General features: G+C 41.0%; 2 protein-coding genes across 4 annotated transcripts in view; both read left to right on the top strand.

Moving 5' to 3' along the window:
• The window catches only part of ttyh2 (tweety family member 2), a 51,100-nt gene extending 43,980 nt beyond the window's left edge, over positions 1-7,120 (top strand). The window contains exons 9-15 of one of the 3 annotated variants that reach the window (XM_063894131.1): positions 1,109-1,201; positions 1,301-1,393; positions 1,764-1,906; positions 3,181-3,366; positions 3,454-3,532; positions 4,983-5,009; positions 5,845-7,120. In XM_063894131.1, the coding sequence (XP_063750201.1) occupies positions 1,109-1,201; positions 1,301-1,393; positions 1,764-1,906; positions 3,181-3,366; positions 3,454-3,532; positions 4,983-5,009; positions 5,845-5,925 (702 nt within the window). In that variant the 3' untranslated portion in view covers positions 5,926-7,120. Of the gene's footprint in view, positions 1-1,108; positions 1,202-1,300; positions 1,394-1,763; positions 1,907-3,180; positions 3,367-3,453; positions 3,533-4,982 lie in introns of all 3 variants that reach the window. The other 2 variants (XM_063894132.1, XM_063894130.1) reach the window with 2 other exon arrangements.
• A 1,012-nt stretch (positions 7,121-8,132) lies between these two features.
• Positions 8,133-13,527, top strand: part of kif19 (kinesin family member 19) — a 34,710-nt gene continuing 29,315 nt past the window's right edge. The window contains exons 1-2 of the mRNA XM_063893486.1: positions 8,133-8,211; positions 10,235-10,315. Coding sequence (XP_063749556.1) covers positions 8,173-8,211; positions 10,235-10,315 — 120 coding nt within the window. The 5' untranslated portion in view covers positions 8,133-8,172. The remainder of the gene's footprint in view (positions 8,212-10,234; positions 10,316-13,527) is intronic.

Raw genomic sequence — 13,527 nt, 5'->3', positions numbered from 1 at the left:
GTCCAGGGTGGGAGGGGTCGGCCACAATCTGTCCTGCCGGCTTCAGGTCGTGGAGGGATGGCAGTTTGCAGAGAGGATGATACATCCTGTTGTTAATTTAGTCAAGTGAAAGGGTTTCCTTTTGGGTTCACTTATGTACCATACTGTATACATTGTTGTTTTTGGATTAAACAACATATTAAATTGCAGAAAAATTAAATCCACTATTTTAGCTAATTGCTTTCCTCTAGGGCTGCACAATTACTCGAAATGTTATAAAATTCTCAATATGGATTTGTGCACTATCCAAAATAAGTGAAAATGCTATTCTCAATGAAGTAGTGTGGCACAGAGGTCTCATCTGATTCCCTCTAATATATCCCACCTTATAAAAATCAATCAAAAATAATTGCAATTTATAATTTTGTGCAGGCCTACTTATGTTATCACTTTGAGGGAGATGAGTTTGCACGTACTTTAAAAACCCAAGCTTACAAAAACCAGCACACATTCCAACAGTGGCTCAGTCAGTAGGGGCTTGGACTTGGAATCGTAGGGTCGCTGGTTCAAGTCCCTGAACAGACTTGAAATATGGAAAGTGGACTGCTACTTGGAGAGGTCCCAGTTCACCTCCTAGGCCCTGCTGTGGTGCCCTTGAGCAAGGCACCGGACACCTCCAATCCCCCCTCTCCATTGCTCCCCGGGCGCTGCACAATAGCTGCCCACTGCTCCTAGTACTAGGATGGGTTAAATGCAGAGGACCAATTTCACTGTGTGTGCTCTGCTGTGTGCATGTATGTGACAAATAAAGAGGGTTTCATCCTCCGATTCTATCTATCTACATTCTGTGCTCAAACACTATGGCGTGTCTATTAAGATGAGTCTTTACATTTCCATTTAGGAGGGCTGGCTTTGGAAAAACGCTTGGTGCCTGCAGCCATTGCTGCTTTGAATAACAAGGCCTCGCTGAGTGTAACCTGCCATGTGTGTCGCTAACTATTGTTGTCTGTGTTATTGCTGTTGTTGTTTTTACATCGTATGTATATTGTGTTCGTGAACAGTGATGTGAAAATGAATTTCCCCCTGAGGACAATAAGTCGAATCTAATGCTCTTCACTCTTGTGTCTAGCCTCTGACCATCTTCCAGAGGTCCCTGACCACCATGCAGATCCAGATCCAGGGTCTGCTGCAGTTTGCTGTGCCTCTGTTCCCTACAGCTGAGGTATCCTACACACAAGCCATGACATACAGTATATGCTATATTACAACAGAGTCAAATTATTTTTAGATTTTTTCACAAGTATGTGTGACCTCCCCACAGAGAGACCTGCTGGGTATTCAGCATGTGCTCAACTCCTCGGAGGCCAGTCTGCACCAGCTGACCGCCCTGTTGGACTGCAGGGGGCTCAACAAGGTTTGTTCACTGCATCGTAATTGGCAACACAACAGCACAACTAGGTCAACAGTGAAGTAAAGTGGCCACGCAGGATTTCACAATCAAACCGAATGTGGAGAGAGAGAGAATTTCAAAATGTAATGAGAATAGCTTTTTTTAAATATCTGAGTTTCCTGCACTGTTAAACTTGTACAGTGTGGCTCATGACTGCAGTGCGGTTTACACAAGAATGTCTAACATCCCACTGAATTTGCATGACACAAATAAAACCGAGGAGACAACACACTCCCAGTGCTCTAAGTGCTTGTCTCCATTTTGTCTACTTTAAGATTCCAAGCGTGTGCCTCTACCTTTTTGGTCTGTTTTATTATTTGTTTGACCTCTTTAGGACTACCTGGATGCAATGGTGGGGGTGTGCTATGACGGGGTGGAGGGTGTACTCTACCTCTGCCTGTTCTCCTCCCTGGCAGCCTGTGCCTTCACCGTCATGCTGTGTGCCATTCCCAGGGCATGGAGACAAATTGCCTGCAGGTCAGTTCGTTCTCTGCTTCTCTGCCTCAGTGCCCTCATTTCTTCATCCTGCAGCCATCTTTATGCCTCTTTACATACTCTATGAGCCAACCTGAATATAAGTGTTTGTGTGGGGTTATATATGTGTATATATATAATTGTTTTTTCATTTTTACAATTATTAAACTGAGTTCTGTGAAAGCAAGGTGTCGGCCTCCAGAATACGCATCCATAAACAGTGGTGCACAACTAGACAACTTTATAATGTCAAGAAATGATTGATATTCCAACATCAAAATTATATTACTAATGTTTTTTGTCACTCCTGTTATTACTATATATTTCTGCAACATTCAAATAATGGAGCTACAGGTTCCACAATGCTTTGGTAAGTGTAAACAAAGTAATATCATTGCCATGGATTTAGTGAGTTGTAAGCATGGATCTATTAAGAGGACTGCATACAGTGCTGGAGCTGGGACCCCGTTCGTTCTAAAAGTTATAAATTGATAATCGAAATTAAAAAGGAGAAATAGTTTGGTTTAGAAAGGCACTGCCAATTTGTCAGAAATGGGTGAGCGTGCCCCTATACAATCCTTTCAAGTAAAACTCTGAAAGCAGGGTATAAAATGTATCTTCAGCTTCCATGGGGCCTGTAGGGGTTCAAGGCTAGCTCACATGAACAGCAAATGTTATGCTAGGGAACAGACCTGGATTTAGCTTTAAGTAACTTGACAAAGTTTAGGCTATAATCATTTGAATATTGTACTCTGATTTGTAAATATCTCTTATTCCCAATGTAAGTCTGGGAAAAGGTCTTGTAAAGCTGTTATAATGAAGTTGAAATTCTTTGTTACCTATTGCTGTTTCTTGGGAGCTTTGTTTTAGGTTTTACACACACACACACACACGCACACACACACACACACACACACACACACACACACACACACACACACACACACACACACACACACACACACACACACACACACACACACACACACACACACACACACACACACACACACACACACAATACAACTTGAAACCTGCCTTCAGGCCTGTAATCCTTTACATTTTGGCACATTGGCACCATTAACAGAATACCAAATAAACTCACAGCTGCTTTTGGGTGTAAAGACAACTACATTCAATTACAATGGAGAGAAATGGAGCATAAGCAGAGAATGAAGTCACTCTCCCTCTGAGTGTTTTGTAATCTGAGCGTCTCTGTGCTGTATTTACGTAGCCTGACCAAGGTGTAACATGTAACCTCTCCTCATCTACTTTAGGGAACGAGATTATGACGACATCGATGAGGAGGATCCCTTCAACCCGCGGGCCAGGAGGATAGTGGCTCAGAACCCCAACCTCACCAACATGCACAGCTTCTGCAGCTACAGCAGCAGCATGGGCAGCCAGACCAGCATCCACCCGCCCGCCCCCACCGTCTCCAACGCACCCATGTCCGAGTACATGTGAGTGCATGACAAAATGTAAACACCAAAATGTGATATCTTAATATCCCCTAACTCCTCTGAGCCACTTCTTTTATTCTTTAACAGGAACCACACGGCTCTGTTCGGGGGAAATCCGCGGTACGAGAACGTTCCTCTGATAGGAAGAGGCTCCCCCCCCCCCTCGGTGCGTTGGGTCCCAGAGGCCAAGTCCTTCCTATGATGTCACTTTCATCTAAGCTAACATATTTAGCCTTTAAAACACAGTAAATAGTTTTAATTAAGTAACTGCTGATTATTTCAATCATCTTTTCACTCAGTGACTCGGCTCACTCAAATGTTAAGCCATATCTCATAACCTTGCTTTACTTTAATCAACTTTTTAAGATTTCTTAAAGTAGTTGAACCAGATACTCTTTTGTTTTGTACTCTGTGCCTTCGTCTACCCTTTGTAAGTTACTGAGGCGATTTTATAACCGTACCAAAGCAAGGCGAGGAGAAGTAATGTGGTTAATATTTAATCATGAAGTGAACATCATTTAGCCTCTCTCAGGCCAAATTCCCCGGAGGGAGTGACCCGGACCGTAAACCATAAACCCACTCTCTGTTGACACTAAAGATTTTCTTCCTCGGTGAATACATCTGCCCCCCACCCCCCTGCTGAGCCACTCGTCTCCTGTTACTGTACATCGCAGGGATAAAAATATAAACATTCTGGATTAAATATTCATTGGGCTCAGCCTCTTATAGTACAAGTGTGTGAAGAAATACAGCAGGTAAATGTATTCATCAGGTATCTAATCTACTTTGGACTACTATTTATTTGACCGTCTTTTTAAAGGTTTAATTTAACAGGCGCTATTATTCTTTTTTGGTTTTCCTTTTCCGTTAGTGTTATATATAGGTTTTTGTGCATGTAAATGGTCTGCAAAGGCTAAAATTCCCAAAGTTCCCACACACTCCCCCCCTGCCTAAAACGCCTGGATTGGGCCTTTGTTTACTTATGGGACATAGTGACATCCCTATGTAACACTGCGGTTAACCAATCACAACAGAGCCGACCAGCTAACCAATCAGAACACACTGGGCTGGTTTCAGACAGAGGGTGAAAAGATGTGCTGCAGCACAGGCAGTATGAGAAAAATAAAGAGCTTTTGAATATTAAAGCATGTAAACATGTCACAGTGGAGGCACACAATACAAAAATCTACCTAAAAATGTTCCATAATAGAGCCCCTGTAAAGAGATAATTTGATCATCAGGTCAGGGAATACAAAGTAAATAACGGCTTTGATATGAATGAGTTGCATGTTATTTATTGCCATGTATAAAGGTCTCAATTTGACCAAAACTACCACTGAAAGGAGTAATAATCTCATTAACCTTCAGCCTATAGTTCCAACTTGAGTTAACCAAAAAGAAATGTGATGCCTTCTGACTTCTTTCCTAATGAATGCCAGCAAACAATGTATAATTCAATTCTCCCTCATGACCTCAAATGTGCATCATCATGTAGTAGTCTGCGGCTAACAGCTTCTTTTATATATTTTTTGTTTGTTCGTTTGTCATGTGTATGTTTGTTTGTTTGTATCTTTTCATTTCTATATTTCCTCTTTTTTTTTTATCAACTTTTGGAGGTATACTCTCAGCCGTATAGAAACCATGTAAGTCTTTTAAACTCTCTCAGGGTTTACTCCCTCATTTCTCCTTTGTTGCATCTCCGTCTTTTACCTCTCCTTCACCTCAAATCACGTTTGGATCCTGTGCAGTTTTCCTGTTTGGCATGGCTTTTTCACTAAAGTCTTAATTCAAGAACCTCTCTTTGAATTAGTGATGGTTTGTCTTCCCCCAGCATTCACAGGGTGGTACTGCAGTTGTGTCCCTGGGTCTCCTCACAGTTAGCCTCCCTGTGCATGCACTTCTATAGCTTACTGCCACAAGGTAGTAGTGTCAAAATGATTGATGTTTTACTAACTGTACATCATTTTAGTAATAGATTTGAAGAAGATCTATGCCCAGAGTGTGTTTTGTTAGTTTGAGTTAAAGGAATACTCCTTAGAAATTCCATATTTTTAGCATTAAATACCCTGTACTTGTAGGCTTGACGGTGGCTCTTAAAAAGTTTGTGGCTTTGTGGAAGATGACTTTATGTACTTAGCACACTACTTTCCACTACTAAAATCTACATATTCAGTGTGTCTTTTGAGATGTAGTGGTGTAATGACAACACAGCTAGTCTGCATTGCTGGAGTTCATTGTAATTTCATTGAATCCACAATTACTATAACTACTAAGCTTTAATCTAAACCACTTTCAATCGTACATGGTGAAAAATTGATTATCAATAATGATTTTCTGTGGACTTCTCCTTTAAACCCCCATGGCATTTCCCTTCGTCTTTGCTGGAGATTAAGCTCAGCCCATACCTGTGTGAAATCTATCATGAGCTCACTGAATCAGCTTGTAACATCCTCCATGTGTTCACTCTTCCCTCCACAGTACTCCCCGAGTATGCGGGCTACCTATCTTTCCATGACCGAGGAACAGATAAGACACTTTGGGAACGACTTCCAAGCATAGACTTCTTTATCTGACGGAGGAGGGAAACAGCATCACACATGCTCCACAAACAGAACGTGTGTGTGGCTCCTTCAAGCATCACAGGGGACAGTGTGTAACATCTCGTTGTTCAAGGACTCCAGGCTGTGAAGTCTCAGGACATTGCAACCATCGGTACTCTTCTCTGTGCTCATAAATGATTAATCACACTTGCTGCCCCAAGGCATATTTTGGGGAACCTGCTAAATATTTCTGACCCTGCTGCTGGACTTAATCTGCTCTTAATATGTTATATTATTCATGCTGCCTCATCTATTAGTAAAGCGTTGAGGGAAGATGTGTCTTTACTGTATGTACCTGTTCTTTAGTCAAAAAAACAACTAATCATGACTATGATGAAAGAGGGGATAGAAGCGATTTTGAGGATTAACTTCTCATTGCAGTAAAACATTGCAACCTGCTCACAATAAAGACATTTAAAAAAACTCTATTTACAGAACAAAACTTACATTCAGGTCTCCAAAGAGAAAAAATGTGAACATCACAACTGATGTATTATTTTCTATGTATAATGCTTGATATTTGTGAAGCACAAACCCAGCACTGGCAGCACACAGCAGGAGGTATGTTGAGATATAATTTATTGACATTCACACACGGACACGTCTGCAATATGAAGCTTTATGTTTCTATATCTTCTGGAGACGAGACTGCCTTTAGAACACGGCTTCTGTACATAGTTGTACAATAACAGACAGTTTTCTCTTTTCCGATGTGTTTTGTTATGATTTTGTTCAAACAACGTGCCAACTTTTATATATTTTTGCTAGCTTTGTGTGGCATTGTCACATAGGATCACTATTTTTTGTACTTCCTAAAGGGCCATTAATTGATGTTCTCTATATGTAATCCAGCTAATACAATACAGTTGTAGTCATAACTTGGGAAGCTGTGCTGCTCTAACCATGATAAATAAGAATATTCAGGTAATTATTTTCATTAATTCCAACCGTCCAAACATTACATGTTTGTTTTGGCTAACCATGATTTTCCGTAGGGATTTAATACATGCAGTTTTGTGTAATATTATTTTAGTAAGTGTCATTTCCTTCAGCATGTTACATTGTACAGGCACTCAGAATGGTGCTTAATTTTGTGTGTGACCCCACAACTATGGGGTCTAACTGTGAGTTGAATAAATCAGTTTTGAGTACAATTTAATGTGTCTTTACTTCGTCGTTGGGTGTTCATGTCCTTTGGGTACACTTTACCACTGGAAAGACTTTAATCGAAACAAAAGACCCCCTAAAGTATTGTGGCTGAATGAAACTGAGCAGAGCAATGTATTTTTGTATTCATCCAGCAGATGTCAGCATAGTCTTGCAAAAAGTGATGCTTAGTAAAAGCTGAATTAACTCCAGTAGAAAAGTATTCTACAGTTTGCATTTGTATTGGTGTTGGGGTATTTTACATGTCTTAAAGTAGTTAGATGACAAATTAGAAGAAGTCCTGCATTCAAAATCTTTTAAGTACAAGTATTAGCATCACAAATACAAAAAGGTATATGCAATATTTCCAATTTCAAAAAGAAAAAAAACTTTTTTGTAGTTAATTTACATTTGGATTATATGTTTAGTGAATGTAATATTAAAAAATCCAGGTTGTTTTTTTTCTAATCGGAAGTGGCACTGTTATAGAACACCCGTGCTCCGAGGATCTCCAGGGACAACAAGGTCCACGCAAGCGCACACGCGCGCGTGCACACACACACACTTAGCGACCCGCTGCAGGAGCAGCAGCAGGGCAGCGGGCAGAGAGGAGTACAGACAGGGAGTAGCAGGTGGGCTGCCACCTCACAGCTTTTCTACTGCCGCCAGATAAATTATTCCCGTGTTTCGTGTTGCTAACCAGCCCAGTGGAAACACCAGAGGACGAGCTGTTGGAGCGTCGTAGCACTTTGAAGGATGTAGAAAGAGAAAAAACAGACACTAGCTGGGACTGATAGTTAAACGAGAGGTCGTAAAGTGAACACGACGCGACCTGAGCTTGTTACGCTCGGTAGTAGCTGCTGTCAGAAAGCATTAGCAGCTACACCGAGTCCATTAGTTGTTGAGTGTGTGTGTGTGTCCGCGAAGGGCTGCAGGTGTTGTTTTATTTCTAGAGGAGTTGACAAGCAGGTAGTGGCAGTGAGCAAAATGGTCCAGCGTCCCCTTTGACTCGTTATCTTTCCCTTTGACTCGTTATCTTTCCCTTTGACCGTAAGTGACCATGAAGGACACGGGGGAATCTAAGGACCACCAACTCACGGTGAGTTTAAACTATATCCTTTTAATATTACTTCCTAGAAAGGCAGGGGTTTTGAATACCCCCAGTTGTAGCTTTACATTTCTATCATTTAGTCTGTATAATAGTTTTCCCTTTACTCAAACAAGCTGTATTAGTTAGTTGTCGTACATTTTAAACCATTACAATCTTATACTCAGATATCTGCTGCAAACACTCAGATTCTCCTATAGAAACTAATGCAATGCAATTGAACTTTTCTGTGTAAAATTCTACTTATATGATGCCTATAATGTTCAGGTTTTATGTTGAAATTGTATGGAATGTTGTTATAAAGGTCATGGTTAAAGGTGGTTTTGTACAGGCTTACATTTCCATAAGAGGTAGTGTTTGTTATAAGGGAAAACACCTCTTAACATCATGCAGTCAACACCAACACAACCTCATAACACATCCAATGTAACAAAACCTTTATTCAAATGAAAATGATATGAACAATTAAAGATAAGACGCATCATAAATGTAGACCGTGACAGCATGCATTAGATTGTACAGGTGTGCCTCATAAAGTGTATTTTTCAGTTTTTTGTGTTAATAGCTGCAAGATGTTTCTTTCTATACCTCCAAAAACATCCATTGTTGGTGTTATATTTTATATGTCCGAGCCGTTCACTACCTGCAGCGTGTTCTGCAGCTCATGTCTGAATAATTGAAGTGGCTGTTTCAGTTGCCTGGCCTCTCTTGTCCAGCATGTAATACACTGTCTACAGGGTGCTGACAGACAGTGCCTTATTATGACCCCTTTGCGTCAGTCACATTCATGCCAGCCTCTGGATATATGAGACTCCTACTTTTATTGTCAATGTTTATCTTCCTTCTTTTTCCACCTATTAAAAGCTTTCATCTCTGAGTGTTTGCATAGAAAGAAACCATGCAGGGAGAGAAAGGTTAACACCAGGGGGGCCAGGCATTAGTGTATTAATCCATACAATTGGTCATTTTGTATTTGCCAGTGTTCATAATTGAAGGTTTAAATACCCTCTGAAATGACAGGTGTCTGTTTTAGTGTTTCTAAATGTGAGGAAATGTCATCTTTCTTACGTGTTCCCTATTTTTTGAAGGACACAGTCACATTGTGCAGGCTGGGAAGGGATTAGAAGTTAAATGTGAAGTTTAATTGGATAGACGATCCATTCAGCAAACTGTTTTTCTATAGCTATTTATCACATTGAAGGTGACAGTGACACATAACTCAGCTCAGCATGCACTGCTCTAAAGGCAGGGTACACCTTGGATTTTTTTCCTGTGGGACTGGAAACCATAGAAAAACAACATGTGAAAATGTAAAATTCACAGGAAAAAAACAAGCCACCAGAGCTTCGTTTAGGATATGCTAGTTCTTTGTTATCTAGTTTAGTGGAAAGAAAATTGTACATCGTATGCTTGACATTTCAGAAAGATTAGGCATGCACGTTTTGTTAGAAACATTTGCTAAAAATTGATGAGGATATTTAGACTTTTAGTCACCTCTCCTAAGGTGGTTTATTATCTTTAGAGCATCCTTGTCTGGCTTTAACCCTACATCTTTTAAATTGTACATCTCAAAGGTTATTTCCCAAGACTTGACAAAGCCCTTCAAGGCCGTAAAAGACTTTATCCACCAGGTTTTTCACAACTTGTAAACTCTCAATGTTAAAAATAGACAGAGATCCGCTTTGAGAAAACATAGGAAACACATATGTTCTGCAACTGGCAGATACACAAACATTTTTCTCCTGCACCCGATGTTCCTTCCGTCCAGAACCCGTCTCAGAAGCTCTGTAAACAGCTGTACATATTCAGACACAGCTCTGAATCACTACAGACTCCAGACGCTCATCCTTTGTAAATAAGAACTCATTTATTGAAGGAGCCAGAGTTCTTGTGTGCCGTCAATGTTGTTCCTACTACTCAAGGCAGAGTTTAATTGAATTGCTAACCTTTATTTTCGACAAATTGAATACCTTTGAGTTGATTAAATACAAGGAGTTGTCTTTGTGTGCCGAAGGTTGCCTTGAGGATCCGACCCCTGAGCGATGCTGAGCAGGAAGAGGCGGCTACGGTCGTGGCTCACAGACTGGACGAACAGGTGAGATGGCCTCCTTTCTTCTGCTGTGTGTGCGGCTCTAACCTGTTCACCCCTGTGTGCATACAGTATGTGAGTGAGTGATGGGGTCAGGGCATGTGCTTTGCGTGGGAGAGGGGTCAGGTCTCTGTTTCAGAACTCTCTTCTTGTCTGTCATGAGGCGGCATAGATACGATATCTGCTGGGACCTTGGTAAAGCCGAATGCTCCTTTTCAAAAACCAACTCATTTGAAGAGCTCAAATGTCACATTTCATTTGTAAATGAATGCTGCGTGACTCACACCTGTAGCACAGAGAGTGACCTTTCCAATGAGAGAAAGCCGGAAAGTCTTTCAGAAGCAGACGACTGAGAGCTTCGCTACAGTGAATGCCCCGGGTTTAATTGGACATCAACCACCGCAGAGCTGTTTTAAGCTTCTTAAATAAAACTGCAACTAATCATCTCTTTCACCATTTTATTTCTCCTTTTTTTTTGTTCGCAATGCATTCCCTGTGGGTCGCTCACACACCAACCTTCACCCCAGTTTTTTGTATTTAAGACGCTGCTGTTTTTTTACTGCTTGTTCTTGCAACCACTATCTGCTATTAAATGCTGCCTGTTATGGAATATTTTGCTAAGGTGTTTAACCTTTGACCTAGTTCATCATTTTCTCCTTCCTCTGTCTCTATTCCCAGGGCATAGTTCTTTGGCCTTTGGGTTGCTGTAATCTCCCTTAAGGAGGGGCAGCTTGGGCGCATTGTTGATGACAGTTTCTGACCGAGCACAAGCTGACCTGAGATAGTTTATTATTTAGGGACGTGTAGAAGCCCTTCTTATCTGGAACGTAGGTTCCCGGACGTACATTCTTTTCCATGGACGACAGCTTTAGTTAGATTCAGGGTCCATATTTGTTTAGTCTCGCTAATGTAGAATGTTGATTATACACTCTGAACCTTGTGTTGTTGTAGAGATCTTCAGAATTGGTCGGGGAACCGATCTGTCAACTCGTGGCTGCAGAAAATGTCTTGTCAATTCTCCGGCCGTTAACTCCATAATAAACCTTCAGTGTTTGCCATCAAAGTTCAGCTTTCCCCGTGTCTCTCGGAGATTTGTCTCCATAACTCCAGAAGTTTCCATCATGCAGCCAACACATTGCTAGTTGTAATCACCTATATGCAACCCATTATAATCTGGATGAAGGATTATTCTATTAGAGCGGTGCTAAAACTATTAAGCAATTATTAGAAGGTAATCAGCAACTTTTTTTTTCATTGTTAAATTTAAAAAAAGTGTTTTGAGCACTAATGACAAAAATTGTGATGGGTATTTTTTGCTGTAAAGACCAAACAATTCATCGTTAATCAAGAAAATAATCAGTATATTAACCACTGATAGAATGAACCAGACTTTCTCTCAGCGCTCTGTATATTCCAGTGGCCTGATATGCTGACATTATAAAATAGATGATGCTAACAACACCGCACCTGGTTGTTCATTCTATTCCCATCAGCCTTGTTTGGTGTTCCCCTGACGTAAGATGAGATGCCTTTCTAATTTATTTGGCTTTGATTGGAGCCATTTTGCTTATTGTATTTTCCATTAGAGTAAACCAATATTTCTGAATGAACAGAAAGTAGATTGGCCACAGTCACGCACCACAGCAGAGTCTTATATCCGGTACATTACACTAGTGGCACAGACTTTAGATGCATCGATCGGTTCTAGTAATGATAACAATAAACTATTCTAACTCTACCGAGGTGTTTTCCCATCACAGGTCCTTGGAGCTCGACAACTGTGCGCAATACTGTAATGATGCTGTTACCATGTGACCATATGAGTAGGACATGCAAGCTCCGCAAGGTCCCTGTTTAACAGCAGCCCTCACTCTTCAACCGGTCCCTCTTGGAGACCATTTAGCAACAGTGTGAGTGTGCGATGGTGATGAAGGGAGTGCGAATGGTAATGAGCATCGTGACTGGGAACCTGCTGAGTTGTCTCCCTGCTCGCTGTAGGGTGAGTGAGGCGGTAGTGGGCATACTTGTGGAGGGCAGACGAATCCAGTAAAGTAACAGCATGGCAACAGCTGACATACACTATATAGACAAACATATTGGGACACTCTGGTATATGGGGGTTGTTTTTGTGGGGTTGGCCTAAGCCCCTTTGTTCCAGTGAAGGGGATTCTTTAATGCTCCATCTTACCAAGTCATTCTGGACAATTCTATGCTTCCAACTTTGTGGAAACAGTTTGTGGAAAGCCCTTTTCTGGTCCAGCATGACTGTGCCCCAGTGAACAAAGCGAGTTCCATAAAAGCATGGTGGGATGAGCTTGGTGTGGAAGAACCAGACTGAGAGCCCTGATCTCAACCCCACTGAACACCTTTGGGATGAACTAGAACCGAGATGGCGAGCCAGGCCCTCTCGTCCAACATCTCTGACCTCATAAATGCTCTTCTGGATGAATGGGCAACAATTCCCACAGACACACTCCAGCATCTTGCAGAAAGCCCTCCCAGAAGAGTGGAAGCTGTTACATCTGCAAAGAAGGGACCAACTTCATATTAATGCCTAAGAATTTGGCATTTGGGTGTTATGTACTTTTGTCTATATAGTGTAGATTTGCCTTGCTGTAACAGTGTTTGAGAGAAAAGTCTGGTGTAATTTGTAGGAGCTGTTCATCCTGATGGAGGATACTACTAGAGGACTGTTCTAGAAACAAATAATCCACGGTGCTGGGACTTGTTTGTCGGTCTTACGAGTAATTCAATTACATCATGTCTTAAGGACAACATCAGCACTTATGTCTGCCACTGCATAATTAAAATTGGCTTGGACACAGGGGATTAGAGTATAGCGTTAGGCAGGTAGATATGGTGCTGACACAGCAACCATAACAAGGCATTGTTATTATCCCCAGTTCAACCAAACGTCGGCTGGAGAAAAAGTGTTTGTTGTGTGTTCAACTGAACCTGCAGTGTGTTGATTTTATATCTGGATAGCATAGCTTCTACAGTAATGCTTTTATTGCTGCTTTATATTTTGTTAGTTTCAATAGTGTCTGCTGGTCCGACAGTTTATAGATTATTTAGCTTCATAGTCGACTGTATATGTTTTCTCTAATGCCATTTTATTTTTATTTCTATTTCTTATTTTGTCTAAACTTTAGCATTGTTGATTAATAAAATAATTCTTATTTTATCTTAATCCGATAAGATAATTGTCAGATCAAGTC

The sequence above is a fragment of the Eleginops maclovinus genome, chromosome 10 (assembly GCF_036324505.1).
Source record: "Eleginops maclovinus isolate JMC-PN-2008 ecotype Puerto Natales chromosome 10, JC_Emac_rtc_rv5, whole genome shotgun sequence".
Taxonomy (NCBI): Eukaryota; Metazoa; Chordata; class Actinopteri; order Perciformes; family Eleginopidae; genus Eleginops; species Eleginops maclovinus.
Note: the sequence above shows the minus strand (reverse complement) of the source record. Positions and strands in the feature narration are given on the sequence as shown.